This window comes from Saccostrea cucullata, unplaced genomic scaffold (assembly GCF_032062105.1).
Source record: "Saccostrea cucullata isolate Sc308-1 unplaced genomic scaffold, CSIRO_AGI_Scuc_v1 ctg21008, whole genome shotgun sequence".
Classification (NCBI taxonomy): domain Eukaryota; kingdom Metazoa; phylum Mollusca; class Bivalvia; order Ostreida; family Ostreidae; genus Saccostrea; species Saccostrea cuccullata.
This window is the reverse complement of record NW_026928081.1, coordinates 1-18,747: the sequence shown is the minus strand read 5'-3', so window position 1 is coordinate 18,747 and position 18,747 is coordinate 1. Positions and strand designations below refer to the sequence as shown.

The 18,747-nt window shown below is 33.7% G+C and overlaps 1 protein-coding gene across 1 annotated transcript; it reads right to left on the bottom strand.

Moving 5' to 3' along the window:
• Positions 1–10,164: 10,164 nt before the first annotated feature.
• Positions 10,165–18,491, bottom strand: LOC134276316 (ficolin-2-like). The gene is made up of 5 exons (XM_062758575.1): positions 18,415–18,491; positions 16,906–17,045; positions 12,025–12,121; positions 10,690–10,854; positions 10,165–10,464 (listed from the first exon to the last, which is right to left on the bottom strand). The coding sequence occupies exons 2-5, from the start codon at positions 16,930–16,932 to the stop codon at positions 10,196–10,198; spliced, it is 558 nt and encodes a 185-aa protein (XP_062614559.1). The 5' UTR covers positions 16,933–17,045; positions 18,415–18,491; the 3' UTR covers positions 10,165–10,195.
• Positions 18,492–18,747: the final 256 nt, after the last annotated feature.

Here is an 18,747-nt window from a genome sequence, read left to right as displayed (position 1 = left end):
TACAATGACCCAGTCAGCACTCACAATTTATAATTGAGTCAAATGCTGTTTGAGATTATTCATAGTAATTGTTAGACCGTTATTTACACAACGAATCGATGGATTTTCCCCTCATTTCCCGATCATAAAAAGAGCAAACGGCGGGTGTGACCGTTCGGCAGCGGATGCTGATTCCTCCCTGGCACGTGATGCAACCTCTGATGTTTTAGTGGTCCGCGTCTGCTCTGACTTTTTATATTTCTCAGTGGACTTTTGAGCTTGAATGCTGTTCGTTTTTTAAATATATTTCATTGTATAAAGTATTAAGATATTTAGCGTCAAAAAAAAAAAAAAAAAAAAAAAAAAAAATATAAAGGTTCCCTCATGCTTAAAGTCCCGATTGAATGCAGCTCTCTATCGAAAATCGAAGGGGTCTTACTGCAAGTAAAACATACTAACAGGGGCGCTATCATACAAAAAAGAACGAAAAAAAACCCCGAACCAACATACCTACCATAAAACATACCATAACATACGATGGTGTTTTCGAAATTTTGTTGATAACTATCATAACATTTTAGGTCATCTGAGTTTCGGGTGACCTATTGCTATCCTTTTTCGTCCGTCGTGCGTTAACATTTGAACATTTTCAGCTTCTTCTCTGAAACCACTGAACCAATTTCAGCCAATTTTGGCATATAGCATCTGTGGGTGAAGAGTAACAAAAATTGTTTATTTCATGGTCCCTGTTCCCTTCAATGAGTCCTCTACTAAAAATGTGAAATTCATTGCCCCAGGGTCAGAGGTTGTATTGCTAGGGCGGGGCTAAATAGATTATATAATAAAAATGCATACATTCTTTGAAATTCTTTTACTATGCTCCTGGGCATTAAATAAACTAATCAAGTGCATAGTTTATTTGATAATGACTGCCTCTTCCAAATTTGTGAATTTCATGGCCCCAGGGTTAGGGGTTCTAGTGCTAGGGCGGGGCTATAAAGATTATACAGTGAAAATTCATAAATTCTTTTAAATACTTTTTCTATGCTCCTGGGCATTAAATAAACTTATCAAATGCAAGTGCATAGTTAATTTGAAAATGACCGCCTCTTTGAAAATTGTGAATTTCATGGCCCCAGGGTTAGGGGTTTTAGTGCTAGGGCGTGGCTATATAGATTATATAGTGAAAATGCCTTAATTCTTTGAAATTCTTCTCCTCTGTTTCTGGAAATTAAACAAACTATCCATAGTTATGATGAATAAGGCTGTCTCTTCCGAAACTTTGAATTTCATGGCCCCAGGGTTAGGGGTTCTAGTGCTAGGGTGGGGCAATAAAGATATATAGTGAAAATGAATTATTTCTTTAAAAATCTTCTCTGATCCTGAGTATCAAATAAACTAACCACGTACATAGTAATGTTGATTAAGTCTGTCTCTTCCAAAATTGTAAATTTCATGGCCACAGGGTTCGGGGTTCTGGTGTTAGGGTGGGGCTCGACTATTTATATAGTGAAACTGCATAAATTCTTTAAAATTTTTCTTTTCTGCACCAGGATATTAAACCAATGTACAATGTATATAGTTATGAGAAGGAAGGATTCTTCTTTGAGATTAGTGAATTTCAGGGCCCCTGGGTCAGGGCTTCTTGTGTTAGGGCGGGGCTCTAATGTTTATATAGTGAAAACGCATGAAATCTTGAAAATTGCTCCTTTGCTCTTCGGGTATTATGCCAATGATCTAAGTACATATTTATGAAAAAGAAAGCTGCCTCTTCCAAAATGTAAATTTCCAGGCCCCTAGGACAGAGATACTAGGGGGTGGGGGTGGGGCATAGTCTGAAAAAGTTTAATAAATTAAAATCTGCGCTTTGGTATCAATCAACAACATGATGAAGTAAAATTTCGAAAATTTTGAAAGATGTGGCCCCAGGGTCACTGGTTCCTATGGGATGCGGTGCACAACTGATAAAGTGGAAGTGTATTTTCTCTTTGTTACTCTGATCTACCTCTGGGTATTAAGTAATCAAAGTAAGCATGCTAAGTGTATAGTTATGATAAGCAATTGAACCTCTTTCAAAAGTGTGAATTTCATGGCCTCTGGTTTAAAACATGAATCAAATTCAATTGTTAGAAAGTTGTTACATAATACTCTGGTGACCTATAATGCCCATGGGCCTCTTGTTACTTCATGTAATAATATGTTCAAATTTGGTAGAAATATTTCAACAATTAAATCAAATTAGGTATTTTAAAAACCCCAAATTTGAAAATAGCCTGATTAATTTTAAACTAATTTCGAGATTTATATTGCAAAAATCGGATCGCAGCGCAGGTCAAAATTTCATAATTTACATTCATTACAGAAAAAAATTATTGTAGTCAAATCCATTAAGTAGAATTCTACATATACACAAATTTAGAGGACAATAATACCAATCAAGAAATCTAAAATGTGTTGATATCTTAAAGTAAATACATGTATAATGTAATAAGGAAATTACTACAGTATTTTTATAATCCCATCTCCCATATATTTAACGTTATTTTGTTTATATTTTTAGTACACAAATTTTCAATGCAAAAAAAAAAAAAGAAAGGTCTTATTTTATTTGGTTTATTTGTTATCATTTGATGTCTACATCTTCAGATACCTGTTAAATGGAGGTCTTCCAACAATTGTTTTATTTAGGCGTCCAAAACACTCTCTTTCTGTTTATTCATAAAGAATTGAAGCGCCTAGAAGACATAGTGAACCAGCATTGATACAGAGGTTGCATACGATCAATATTTTTTCAAACTTTAAAGCATCAACATTCTTTATTATTGTGTCAACCTTAGGACAATTTAATTTGGAAAATAATTGTTTATCCGTTTCTTCTTCGTCATTCGGAGAGTGAACATTCGTTTCCTCGACCTTCTCTTCCGGTACTTTTTCGGGTTTCTTGTGATGAATAGAGATAACAATGGCTTCCCCCATGACAGTTAGAGCACTGAGAATAATTTGTGTTATGACGTAAGCACTAAATGCGGGCACGTCATCGGCAGAGGACGGCATCGTTTCACTTAGAAGAGTGGCATACACAGCAAAGGTCAAGAATACAGCCATAGACATTCCGATTTTTTCACCTGCTTCCACAGGAATAACAAAGCAAAATGTGTTCATGATAGACAATAAAACAATCGGAATTAACGTTGTTAATATAGCCATTTTTGGACGCCTTTGAATCTGTAGCCTGAAATAAATAGCAGAACCTACATTGTCTTCTTTTCTGAACGTCTTTTTTAGTAGATACGAGAATCCATTCCCCATTATTCTGTAATTTCGATGTTATAAAAACTGAGCGATTCTTCGATATTTCTACCTTTAAATTTCCCGGAGTATAAAATTTATATGAACACGTATGTACATCAAAGGGGTATTTCAATAAAGTTATTTTGCACTGAATGGTACTTTTCACTGTATCATATAGTAACACAATCCCATCACGATAAACAAGAGCATCCTTGTTTTTGACGGATTCAAAGGTCATGATTCGTTTGCTTTCTAACTCATTGTCACTGATAATCATTGGGACCCATATTTTCTCGGCAGGAACACGCAGAACATTTATCTGATATTCAGTTTTACTCCAATTTAGAAAGGCATCATTCCAATGGTAGACTATTTCAATAACTGAAGAAAACGTTTGTGATTTTTCGTCCACGTTTTCGATGCTATAAAGCGAAAGTATGACTCCTATTTCAACTTTGTCAATTGTACTATTGAATACAGGGGTACTAAACCGATCGTAACTGTTAAATAAAAAATTTCGAAGAGTACTTTCCATATTACTATTCCCATATGCGTGAAAGATTCTTGAAAAATGAAAAAGTAATATTAAAATAGTCCTTTGATCCATTATAAGGAAATTGCAGATGGTTAATACCTTTTGGTTTGTCTTAAATTTTTTTACTCCCTGTCTGACAAAGTTCAGATCAATAAATGCTACTTGTCCCAAGATAAAAGAATTTCTGCATAGCTTCGGTTAAAAAAAATCAATGTCGATGTAATTCATCAAAATGAATTATTTAATAAAACTACTTTTAAAAGCCAAGGCAATGCAATATAAATAATGCATTACAAAACTCCTGAGATTTAGACTAAATCGCTTGTAAGTCTATTCGAATTTTTTCTCTATAATTAAAAAAAAACTTTTGCGCGTATATAAATACCTTGCGGGAATAATAGTAAAAAAAACAATATTTATTTGAAGGGTAAGGGGTTTATTTCACGTGTCATGTACAAATCGCCAGACCTGAAAAAAAACACAGATGGGACATGAAAATCAAGGGAATACCTTTGATATCAAACGTTAAGTGAAAGAGATCGAGATGGGGTTATATTTTTACGTGCTTTAAAATGAATGATTTTTTTGTGTTCCCTCTAATCTGTAGGAAATGTAAATATTTGCATTTGCTTTTGGAATTGTTTACAGTTTTGAATTAATTTTAGCATTATAATTCAAACATGATTTCAGTTTCATGCACTTAAATGGCATGAAAATTATAATACTGTCGTTATATTTCAAAACATGACATCAAACATTAACAGAGTATCGGTGTTAGTAAACAGTTGCTCTGCTGCAAATGGTTACATTCTCCTCTGTTGTTTTCAATGTACCAACTGCACACATCACTGAGCGGAAAATACGAACACCATAGTTTGAGGATTTTTTTTCTTTTCTTTTTTTAAATTTCATGGTTTCAGATATAAAATTTTTGCGTAACTGCCGTTTTAAAAAAAAATTTTAAGAGATGGAAATAAAGCTTTTATCCCAAGAAATATTTTAAACGCTTTTAATATCCAGATAAGCAATGATTGTTTTTGCATTTCGGAAAATAGATTGTAAAAGATTTTGAAAATTAATCATTAATCATCGATAATGAGATTTCCTGAGGATTTTTTTTGTCATCTTTACAGTAGCTATCTACCGACCCACTAATCTGGAAAGGGTTATCAAATACTAATTTGTTTTATCATTCAATTATCATTTAATCGTAGCTCAAAAGACAATGGATTAGAAATAAGATTGATTGAAGGAGACCTTGATTGCGGACGAGGACATGGTGGTTAAATGTTCGGACAGGGAGAAAAACATTTTGAAATGTTGTTCTGCAACGAGTCCCAAGAGTTCCGTGAGTTAATTATATCCTAGCATTAATACTTTGATTTCAACTGAACCTATTGATTGATTGTATATTGTTTAACGTCCCTCTCGAGAATTTTTCACTCATATGAGTTCACCGTATGCCAGTGAAGGGCTTCAAATTTAGATCTATACTCGGCACTCAGGGCCATTGAGCATTGAGGCTTCTTTATCGTGCCTGCGCCTACCGTGACACGGGACCTACATTTTCAAGGTCATATCCGAAAGACCCGTGACTTTCACTTTAAGTGTCGACAAAAAACAGTTTAATGAACTCTTATGTTTGATAAAACGAATCTTCAAATTACCACTAGATGTACCGTGACCGTGTTTTGTTGATTGGAGCAGACATGGACCACCGAAACATCAGAGATGGGGTCAGGTGCCATGAAGGTGTGGGCATCCCCTGCTGACCGGTCGCACCCGCCAAGTGCTAATTGCCATGATCGTGAAATAACGGAAAATGTAAACGACCAATCCGGCGTGCTCTATATATAAACAATGTGAATGGTAAAATGGATAACGAGTCGAACACTAAGCCTGATAAGTTTAATAACAAACGTAGACGATCAGATATGAGTTCATTAGGCACGGATTCAAAATTATCCTCCAAAAGGTTAAGTGATCAGAATTCAAGTCCAATAGCACCTGCAAACTGTGCATATACCGAAGTGCAAGGGGGGGGGGGGTATAACGGTATAACGGCAATGAGGGTAAGAGTGAAGAACTGGTGCAAACTCCAGGAAGAGGGTCAAATAATCAATTGCAAGAGAATGAATGGACAAGACTGCCCCATTATACACCTACCTGTGCACCTATTCCAGTCTAACAGGGTCAAGGTATGCCACAATATCCCTCTCCACCGCCTTGCTCTCCCATAGGTGCATTTTCTACATCTCCGCCCATAGATTACCAGATGATGAGTCAAGCTCCACCATGGGCACAGGTAATGGTGAGACAAGTCAGTGTCAATAATGCAACCTGAAATTTTGTATATAAAATGCAATGCAATGAAGGATAATCTACTTTTCTTCAACTTCGATGAAACTTAATTCGAAAACTGCCGAATACTCATCCAAAACTTTTGTTAAAACAATTTGGGCGTTGGAAAGGATGGAAATATATAGCTTAAAAGCGACCACAGAGTTGGGAAACCAATTGAAGCAAGACCCGTCCAATTATTGTGCAATTTAAATCTTTCATGATAGAGAGATCGTTGGTAAACCCAGCTTCAAGCTAAAGGATACCAATTACAGCATATGGGAGTAACTGCCACAGGAGTATCGCGATAGACGTAAACTTCTTCTTCCACAGTACAAGCAGACGAAAAAAAATAATCGGAAAGTACACTTTGTAAGAGACAAATTATTCGTAGATGGAAAGATAGAGGCATAGTGTGACACTGGCGTTGATGACGAATATGGGTCTAAGGTGGTAAAAATAAATGCCAGTCAGGGAAATGGCGGACTGGAAATATACTAGTGACAAAAATTTCCAATCTTGCCTATTTGATTATAATATTTGCATACGTCTTGAATGCTGGATAACGGAGCACTCTAATATATATCTTTCAGTGGTTAGTGTGTTTATGCAAAGCACAGAAAAAACGTGTCAGAAATCGCACACAGGGTAAAGGAATAATTATTCTAGTTAAGGACTCACTTGATCAATTTGTTAAAATAGATGAAATATTGTATGACACCATTGTTTAGATAAAACTAGCTGAACAACGTCAAAAAGCTCAATTTGGTTTAAGCCGTAATACCAGTATTTAGAAATTTGAATTCAACAATATAATGCAATTATATGATTTATAGGGAATTGAGGCGATATACACTTATCAACAAAGAAACCTAAAAATCACAAAGTTCTTGTGTAAAAAACAGAAAACTGCATACTAATATCTTCAGAAAAATACCTGTGACATGATGAGGAGAATGGGTCGGGAACAAATACAATTATAAAGTGGGCGCATGAAGTAAAACTTGAATTATTTAGGTTGGGTCAGGGAAAATTTTAAATGAACCAGCAAGTAATAAACTCTGTTCATTTCATGCATATATACTAGTATAAAAAAAATCAGAATCCTAGAATATACACCTCCAAGAGAATGCATGCATGGTTTTTTCTGCAAAACGTTTTATACATGTATAAGCTCAATGACCAGTCTGTCTTATGTAAAATGCAACCATATTTAACGAAACCTTTTAAAAGTAATATATATAATAAAGCATATTTCCCGCATCAGACTTTCGTCGCATTATCTTAACATAGAATGCAGAAGGTCCAAAGGCCAGAACAGGGATGACATGTGCAGTACTTGAAATCTATTCCCGTTCATGAAAAGGAAACTTTCATCACAAAAAATATAAATAACAAAACTTCAAAAGCAGTCAACATTCAATCCTTCGTCGGAGTCGACCGCGTGGTGCAGTTAAAGTGTCAAGTCAGAGTACAATCCTTACGTCGATTCAACTGTGGGACGTGGAACCGGTCCTTCGGATGAGACTGTATAAACCGAGGTCCCGTGTCGCAGTAGGTGCTGGAACGAAAAAGATCCCTCACTGCTCAATGGCCCTGATTGCCGAGTATAGGACAAAATTTGTAGCTCTCCACCGGCAAGTGGTGGCGTCTCCATATGAGTGAAAAATTCTCGAGAGGGACATTAAACAACATACAATCAAACCATTCATTCCTCCGTCGTGCAAGGTGATCCGCCCAGTTTCGAACGCCTTTCAAAGGTTTAGACTGGTGACGCACAAAGGAAAGATACCAAATTAAGTACGCTGGTAATGTGGACACAACACCCTACAAGACGGGACCTAGCCTTACTTTCACAGTACCATGATTCAATGACCCCTTCATTGTGGCAAATCCATCAAAGGTATTTTTTGGCCGACATGTGACAACTTTGTATTGTTTGGTATATCTTCTGCAATAAGAATGTCATACGCACCTTTATCTTGTTATGTTCATGTGTATAACTACACGCTGTGACCAACTTGACCCGATAGGTTCCTAAAGTGATGTTGCTAATCTAATCTTCCGACAGATTAGGAAAATCTAAGGCAACACAATCTGCATCAAGTGTTTTCCACTTGGAAGATCTCCTGTCCCAACCATCGCTTTCCACGAGCTCTCTGAGCTATCAAAGTCCGACGTTCTTATAAAATGTTTAACTGGAATGTATATTTTATCAACAGACCATAAAAACGATGTTGATGAGTATAAAAGGCATGGTGCTGTTGACAAGTTCTGAATTAAACATTTAATTCGGTGGTAAGTATCGAAATCAACCCCAGAATGCCACCTTCAGGTGGAGGCGGCAAATTTTTAGTTTTCGTAATGATGCCGGTCGGTCCTGACGTTTTCCTGGCACGTAAAATATCGAAATCCTGAAAAAAGCCCGAAAACGTGAGATAGGACTTCTAGTTCACATTTCCTTTCTTAATGCGTTACAGAAAAGTTTGAAGTATACTCTTTTATTTTTCATACATTGTAAATCATTAAAGGTGCATGGACATAGATTGAAAGTTAAAATTTTCTGTATAATATTACGACTTACAGCATTTCACACAAAAATAAATTAAAAATCTTCTTACATCTAAAATTTATTAAAAGTTCAAAATGTTTAGACGGGTTTGTTTGACACATCCTTGCAATTTCACAAAGTGCAAAATTAAGATCATGATCATTGATATATTGAATACCATTGATACATGTATATTAAAGTCATTCGGAAGTCCCAATTCCTCATGTTTTTTTTTTGTAATTTAGGCTTTTCAAGTTTCAAGTTTTTATTTAAGACAAAGACCCCAACTGGGGAATATGAATACAAATAATACAAGATTCTAACATATAAACAAGAATGCATGAAAGAATGAGTGGCACTAATGTTATTTACAATTCACATGTATAGTTCAAATTATAAAGTATAGAAGACTTTAAACGTCTCGGTCATTCGGTTAAAGATAACAAGGTTATATTGTATATATAAAAAGTATATAGTGAAATATATGAAGATAATTAACAGTTTTGAGATCAAAAATTCATCAAAACAATAAAAAAAATTGAGCAGAGCAAATATGGACCCCAAGAAATCAGAGGTGAGATCAGGTGCCATGGAGGATTAAACATCCTCTGCCGACCGTTTACACCCGCCGTGTGCTCCTTGTCATGATCGGGTAATGACAGAAAATAAGGTAATTCAGCATGTATGTAATGGCTAACAATTAATATCAAAAACGTCAATCAGCATTTGACTTCTGGAAAACTTTAATCTATTTTTTTTTAATTTCATGATGTAATAAATCAAGTTGCTTGCGTAATAATTTGCATAAACGCCGATTATTTCTTATATTTACATGCTCTTGATTCCGCAAATCTACGTGCTACAAGCCCTGCTTCTGTTTATTTTTTTCCCGCCGATAAACCATTACATTTATGTACAAATAAAGTACATTTACTATTTGTAATTTGTCTCGGACAAAGACATTGAAAATGAAAATATTCAACAATAAACTGTACTAATTAAAAAGGTCATTGTATCGACTACAGAACTTGAAATGATGACTTTTAACGAGGCTACTGATATTCTTATTTCATCAACTTGTTTGTCAATAAATTACCTCGATTTAGAATTGTTTATTTAAGGAGCAAGCTACTGCGTATCGGATCAACTGAAAAATATAAACCCTATATGTAGGTGATGCAGGAATTTTGCTACACATGTAAGGGAATTCAACAATTAAAAAGTTAAAGTCCTCTTCTTTGTCATCAAGCTATAATGATTTGATACTGAACATCTAAAAAATTCGTTCATAGTAAGATTATAATGAATAATTCTTCATATCCCTTTTCTTCACATTTCATTTCAATGTTACCGTTTTAGGAAAACAGCTTAATTCAAATTAAATAGCAAATATATATATCATTCCCGTTGAAAGCAACACCTACACGTATTTCTCTCTTAAGGTCAATCTTTGAATGCAAGAACTTGTACAATTTTTTAACCATAAGTTGATCAACAAATCACACAGTTTTTCTAACCATAAGTCGAATTGTCTTCAGAGAGTAGTAATGCGTTAACCACGGATAATACGTTATCCCTTTAGCGAACACGGTTGTGTCTCCCGCCAAATAGAGACCGTTAGGGTTAGCGCAGTGACATTTATTGTGCCACCACCCAGACTGGAACTTCACGGCACAGTTATAAGTTACATAGTCGTTGTCTCGGTCTTTCGTCGAGAACTTCATGTTTTGTATTGGTTGGCCATAGGTTGTTGAAGTGAAACAGTCACCTTAAAATAAAACATTAAAGAATAAATGAATGGAAGAATGAATGTATAAATGTATAAGTAAATTTAATTTATGCAAACTATATTTAAATGATTAATTGGAAAAGGAATAAGGATAAGTTTCGTTCCTTAAATATATTGTAACTTTATTTATTTATTTATTTGTTTTTGGGAGGGGGATGGTGTTAATGAAAATAAAATAAGTCATGAAAGAAAACATCATATTACCGACGTCCCCTGAGAAACCAGATAAGGAAATCTGGTATTTTGTAGCCTCGTTCCCAAGGGATACACTACTGTATTTCACATAACGTGTTTTGCCGTTGAAATCACTCATGTCCATTCGTAACTGATATGATCCCTGACTCAGTAAGTGATGCAGCTTCTCATTGCCTTAAACAATATCAAAGTACTGAAAGTACTGAAAGCCGGGCTTTAATTGCTCAAGTACATTCTTAATCCGAAATTATATGTCAGATACATGAAACACGTATGATCCCTGACTAAGTAATTGATACAGCTTTTCATCACCTTAAATAAAACAGGTATCTATGAAATTAATGAAGAAAATCCATCTGCAAAACTATAACATTTATCCATAGCTCTAATTTATTTTGTGGAGTGATTATGCAAAAAATTATTTTCGCGCGAACATTTTATCGTTGATGGCACATCTGGAATCTCCTGTTATTGACTATGTGTATTGTTTTAGCTGTTTTTAGTCTCACTGAATTTTTCGTGATATTTATTTGTCCCCGTTTTTATTTTGAGATGTTGAACATCTATTGACAAATAAGTCGATGCTACAAGGGTGGTATCAGTTGACAATTTAGGACTGCAGATTAATTATAAGTCACTTAGTTAGTACCTACTGCAATACAGGTCAACAGTCTTTCATTTCTTCCCCAGACATCCCGGTTCCACCTTGCGATTTAACCCCGTAGGGTAAGGATCGGCCTTTTAATTTAAATAAGACGGCTGCTCATTGTGGCGACTAATTTTAAGCTATATTTAAGCTATATTAGTTCTTTTATGATGCTATTTTTCAGTTCATAATTATTTCTCGCAGCATACATGTACCACTTCTTTCATTGGAAATAAACGTATATCATGTGGATTTAATGCACTCAGGCTCAGAACATGCAGAATGTAATTAAAATTATGAGAATTATTTTATGCATTTCAATTTCAAAAAATAAATGCAAATAATTGAGTAAGGTATCATCTGACCCTAAGTATTGATGAAAATAAACTGTCTAATATAAATCAATTAAACATTTGGCTAATAAGAAAAGAAAAAAAGCGGTTTTATTTAATCTACCTGAATGTATCTCTATATTATAGTACTGTCACCAAACAAAACAAAATTGATTTGAAACACTGTACGTGTACATAGTTAAGCGTATTAAGCATGCAGTATTGTCCATGAAAAGAAACATAATTTCTTTATTAATGTCACAGTGTTACATAATCAGAAATGGTAACTTTTCTGTGACTCACGTTTTAAAAGATTGTGTTAAGCAATCATTTTCAATGTAAATTCTCACTGAGTTTTTGTCTCACCAAACCAGAATTCCGCGGTCAAATTTCCGAATCCGTTTTTGTATTCCTCCCATGTTCTGTAGAAATCTTCAGATCCGTGAAGACGACGTTGGAAAACCTCAGATAATAAAAAGCAAAATAGTCTTTTTCAAGCATTAACCGACACCTTACATATCAAATGAATAAAGGATGACTGCACTTAACTCTGTGTTTAATGTCTTTTTCGATCGCATTTGTTGCTTTTAAATCTTATTCTAATTTTACTTTTATATATTTACTACATTCTGTCAATTTGACATCCAGTTTAAATGTTAAAATTGATTTTAAACTTTTAAACAATAATTCATTTGGTTTTACAGAGAAATATTTACATTTGCAAATGTTTTCCTTTATATAACACTACTGAAAGCAAGCGTTTTTATAACTGTATAAATACAGGTATGGGGTCAATAGGTCATAGATGTTCGTATGGATAAACCTTCGACGTAATTTCTTAGTGACGTCATAAAGGGTCGACGCGCGTTCAGTGGATTACATACATGCCGTTGGGTTTGAAAAATAATGCATTTCACACGTTAAAAGTCACAATCAGGCAAATTTAAAGTATGAAAAAGTCGCAAATGTTAATATAAGTAATAAGGTATCATTTTTTGAGTGTTACTGGGATGTAAAACGGGTTGGCACATGATCAGGCTTCGGGCTTTATGGGATTTGATCACGTGACCAACCCGTTTTACATTCCAATAACACTCAGAAAATGATACCTTATTTCTTAATTAACACTTACCTGTCTTTAATTGAATACATTATGTATTTAGGAGAGATTGAGCTAACAGCGTACGAATGGATCTTGAATTAGACTTTTTGAATAACAATGACATGTATTTAAAATTTCGACATCACTGCTTCCCATCTTCCGATCTTTTCTGTATGACACATGTGCATTATTTACAAAGGTAAAACGTATGAGCCCATCCATGTAATTAAAAAAAATATTTTAAATCTATGGTAGTTAGCGTGTTAGAGCACGGCGTCCTAGTTAGCACAAAACATGCTACCAATAAGCCATGTGACGGAATTTAGTATTCACAAAATTACCTGAGAAAGGCTATAAAATGGTGAATCATAATATTGAACGGTTACAACGGAGAGAGCGAGTGTAAGAAGAAGCAGTTTTTTTTCTTTTACACCATGAGCGCATATTTGTCTTTTAATATCTCCTTTGAACACATCACGTATGTAAATATACAACTACTGTTAAAAGGAAAACAACAGAAAAACATGCGTTTACCATGTATAAATTCAGTAAAAAAGAGTGAGCGTCCTCATTATCGAAAAAAAAAGAGTGAGCGTCCTCATTATCGAATGGACATTGAAGAAATAGTTAAAACAGATTCGTACATCGTAAATATAAGCTTTCATTTATTGTAATGAAGTAAAGTTAAAGATTAGATTGATCCTTTCTGCAATATAAAGAAAAATGCCTGTTTTGAAAGTTCATTTGCAAATTTCTTGCATCCTTAAGTCCAGTCATCCTTTAATTGTCAACATTTTTAATTGTGATAGGGTATGCATATAGTGATTTAAGACAAGCTTAAAACTTCATTCTACAAATTCCTTACAAAAAAATCCTTAGTTATTGCTTAAAACGCTAAAATATGTACAGATTTTTCCGTGTTTCCCGCCAAACACGTGTACGGGGATTGAGAACGATTGACAAGGAATGGCACCTAATACCACCCCTCATGTGTTTTGAGGTCCGTATTTGCTCTGTCCTTGATTTGAATTGTTTTATGGGCTTTAGCATTGTTGCAATTACTATTTAAATCACTGCCACTATTTAATAATATACTGTTATTTCCCGAGTTTCCATTCCATAACTTTTTTATTATACCAAAACAATCATAGGAGATTATTTTTTTTTACTAGATATTTCGACATTAAAAAAAAAAACATGTAGAGGCATAATTACAAATGTATGCGGTTTAACACATTGTATGATAAGTAATGCATCGTGTCCTAAAACAATTCAATTATTTTTAAAAAGTATTTTCACTGACATTTCGAAGAATTATCGTTGTTTTCATTTAGCTAGATTTCAAGCATGATTTTGACATCGCATGTCAAAATGTTTTGACGTGATAGTTACATTGCTAATAATATATCGTCACAGACTTGAGATTCCTTGAACGCTCCGCCCACTGAGCACTTTGATTGGTTAAAAATACTAATAAATATTCATTAGGGAGTAGTCCCAGGGAGTAGCTCTGATTTTCCAGGGAGTAGTCTTCAGATGATGGCAGTGTTCTCTTCTCGGGGAAATAGACATTTTTATGGTATTAATTTTATATAGAGTATTTACAGTAGAAGTATAATAATTTTATCAATAGTGGTTAAAAGTGCGTGTATTTCAAAACATAACACAGGTTGCAGTCACTATTAAAATAATTAAAGTTCACAATTGAAACTACAACTTAAATAGTGGTTAATTCATTTCAAATTAAAAACCAGGTAACAACTACTATTGAAGTAATGTAAGCAAATGAAATAATCAATATATTGGTTAAAATGCATAAATATCAAAGCAAAACAAGATCGCAACCACCATTGCAATGTTTACTGTTGCAATAATCATTGCAAGATTTGTTCGGGAAAATATCGAAAATAAACAAAGTAAATAAATAATAAAAATTGTAATTCTTCAACTAGAGCTATATATATTTAATTCTGTAGACAATTAAGACATTGTTCTCATTGACTAGCTTATTATCCTCGCTGATAATAAACTCATAAAAAACTAGAGGTACTGTGAGCAATGAGCTTACTAAATGATACCCCCGCCTCCCATATGGTTATGATAGCAAAGTTTATGTTTTGCTGTGGCCGGAAAATCCAAAATATGTGTCGGATCAAAAAGTAAAATAGGAGGTCACAAGGGCAATATGTAATAAAGAATCTGTTGAAGTTTCATTAAATTTCACTCAGTGGTATAAGAGGAGTTGCGGATAAGAGACGGGTACCCCAAAGGGTAACGGACAGACGGACGGACATACCGATTACAGTATACCCTTCCACTTTTCAAGGGGGAGGGGTATAAAAACTCATAGTAGGAACCATGCCCTGAAAAAGGTATGATAGTTTTGCCATACCTTTTTTTTTGGATGTGATATGATGCATTCGAGTGAAATGCGTGATTTTTAATGCAATTGTTAAGTTTGCACTATTCTACAAGTCTCACAGACAAAAGGACGTGATTTAGCAAAATTCCCTCCAACATTTTGATCTCACTTTTCATTTTCTTGGTTTCTGATGCAATTCCTTTATGTACAAAGGGGCTATCAAAAGCGGACTTTCTCGATATTTTGAATCTGGTTTTATCTGCAAATTGACGCTTCCTAAAAATGCTGCATCTGAATGTTGCAAAGGACAAAAAGGAAAATGGGCGACTGGAAGCAGGGGTACCGCAGTCTACAATTGCTAGAGGTTTTAATGTTACGCACAGCGGCATATCTAACCTAAAAACATAAAACATTAACATCGATCCTCAGATGTTCACATAAAAATACGGTAGTCTACGTATGAAATCAGTAGCACAGTATCATTCAGAGGATTACGTATATTTCATTAATGTAACACAATGACGTCATAATAAAGTATTATCTATCCCTTAACAGCACAGATCATCGTTTTCAAATTATTGCAAGAGGATTATTCTTGCCATTGTTCCGACCCAACAATACCCCAAATATAGACTTCAAAGATCTCAGATCAACAGAGTATGACCACAGCATCATGCACTGCTGAACATTTTGGTTTAGCTACTAGTCCAGAAGAATTTTGGAAAGTCTCCCATACATGTAAGTTTAAGAGTGCTAATGCTTGCAATGAATGTTAGACAGATGACTGCATCAAGGACGTTAAAAACGTTGGTGGTGATATGGATAACTGTATTATATGCAAGTTTAAGATTGATTTGGTTCGAACTCAAAGGACTTTGAAGGAAAAAGGTACTCTTACCATGTTCTACCTACACATGCCTATTCAATTTTACAGCATCCTAGAGCTGTATTGAAATCTCAGCCACATACGGCTCATTTGACACTCCCGTCTTGCAAAGCAACAGCAACCTGTTTCTGCCACAGTCATCTGAATCGCCAGGTTTAAACCGAATTAAGCAGCATTGGACAAAATGGATTGACATGATTTGCCAAAGACAATCGAATCCCTAGACTCTGCAACAGCTGACCAAAGCTCTACATTAAGAGTGGGAGAGTAATCCTATATATATATATATACAGTTTTTATTACACTTATTTGCTTCCATTAGATGCTGTTTGTGCCTATCATTTGTGTCTACAAGTGGCATACCAGACATTAATCTCTAATGACCTTAAACTGAAAATGATTTTAAAATTCTTGAGTAATTATGACATTTAGATAGTATTCCTGTTGTTAACAGCTTTATCAATACATAATTTTACTTAATAATTTTTATGTTCACTGTGTCACTAAAATTCTATTATGCGTTTCTTTTTTTTTTGAAGAGTACTAGTATTAAAAAAATCAAATTATACCAATTTTCATTTTCAATAGTGGAAGTTGTTTACCAATGGTCTATTGAAATGATGACTTTTTTAACTGAAATAATTCAATAGTGTTCTTTACTTGTTTTGGTTTATTAATCCACGTTCAACTATTAAAATAATTGTTTACTTATTATTATTTCAGTAGTGGTTACAAGTAGTGGATGTATCCTTTGTTTTGTTTTGTACTTTCTCTGAAAGAATTATCTTAGACTAAATAGTGAACGTTATTTCAAAAGTGATTACAACCTGTGTTGAAATGCACTTTCACCACTATTGAAATAATTTGATGTATTTTATTAATTTAATAAATAATTACTGTCCATCCTCCACCGTCGGCCTCCATTTCACAAAAGGCGGTCACGTGACCAAGAACTGGAATATTTATTCTGTATAATCCACTAGGAGATGTTGATATATTGTTTATAATCGCTGTACAATCGTTTGGACTATGTTTATCTGAAAGTAGAAGGGAAATCTACATTGAACTAGAGAGAAATCTTGCTGATATTAAGGAATTTTCATCTGATAACTATAGTTACATACAGGGATGGGGTAATCGTAATCAGCTGTAATCGATTACAGTTTGCTGAGTAAGCATGAGTGATCAGTAATCACCCATTTTTCTGATTACAAGTAATCGTAATTTAATCGATTACTCTGAAAAAAGGTCCTGTAATCATGATTACTTTTTGATTACTTTATGATTACAATTATTAAAACCAAGTTCCTAAGATCATGATTTTTTATATTCATTGATTTTTTTTCAGTGTACAAATTTGTTTATAAGCAAAAGTTATTATAAAATTATAAGCTATTTTTAGTTAGGTATCTTCTTCTAATGCTTTCAGAAATGCTTACAACCAGGTCCATTGTCCAGGCAATGAGTAATTCTATCAGTTCCTTGCTATATTTTAAAAGTAGTCATTTCAAAATACTTAAGCAGCTTAGAAATTTGCCATTTTTGACTAGACATACATGTATGTATAAACTGAAAGAAAATTACTACAAGATCATTTTAAAGTTTATTTTTTGTTGGTTTCAATTAATTAAGATGTGTGTAATGCAACATTTTTTCCCCTATAAGTCTTTGAATAAACTTGTATATTTTCTAAAAATCACTTTGATTAACAGTGTACCTGTACATAAAAAGATAATGTGAATAAGTGATAAAAAATCAAATCATACAATTTTCATGTTAGGTTTAGCTTGGGTAATAACAATTGTTGAAATAATTTAATTTTGTATCCATGCTTGACCAGTCAATGTGTTAATTCTAGTAAAAACATCTTATAATTGGCAGCTTAATTGAAATGTTCATCACTAATCAAGAAGGTGAATTACTTGTGTAACCATTCTCTATCGAATCATTTTATCCCTAAGTATAATTATGTCCAGTTTTATTTATAAACAATAATAATACATTCTTTTTTTTTTAATTTCTTAAAATTAATAACACAAGATATTAACTTGTATTAAAGATAGAAATCAGATGATATAAGATAAATCTCATGCATCTATATAAAGACATGTATCACGAAACTTTGTCTGAATTCTACCTTAAAAATATTAATGATATTTAAAGAAAGAAGAATAAAAACAAGGCGTTGTCCTTGAAAATAAAAAAAACTTAATGTAATTTAAAGTAATCATAAGTAATCATGATTACATGAAGGAAAAGTAATCAGATGTAATTGATTACTTTAAAAAATGTCTGTAATCATTTATTCTATATAAACTATGTAATCGATATATTTTTAAAATCCAAAGTAATTGTAATTTAATCGATTACTTTTGAAAGTAATCGAACCTATCCCTGGTTACATACCTATGACACAATAGGTTTTCTTGCTTGACAGTATCACGCATCGTTCACTCGGCAAACACGATAGGTATTGGACGTTGTCGCTGTCTGTCTAAAAATACATTAATTTTAAAAATACTATTAATTCTGATGACAATTATTTAAGATAAACCTTTTTCCTAGAAGTTTTAAATTTTGTGATTCTGAATAGGACATGTAAATTTAATGTTAAACGAGCAATTCCATTTAAAGAATCGTGGTACCCCACTTTCGTTGTCTTTGTGGGTGAAATATTACTTTTTATGGCATATTGTGTCAAGTTTGAACGACCTTTCATATTTCATTAAAATGTTATCA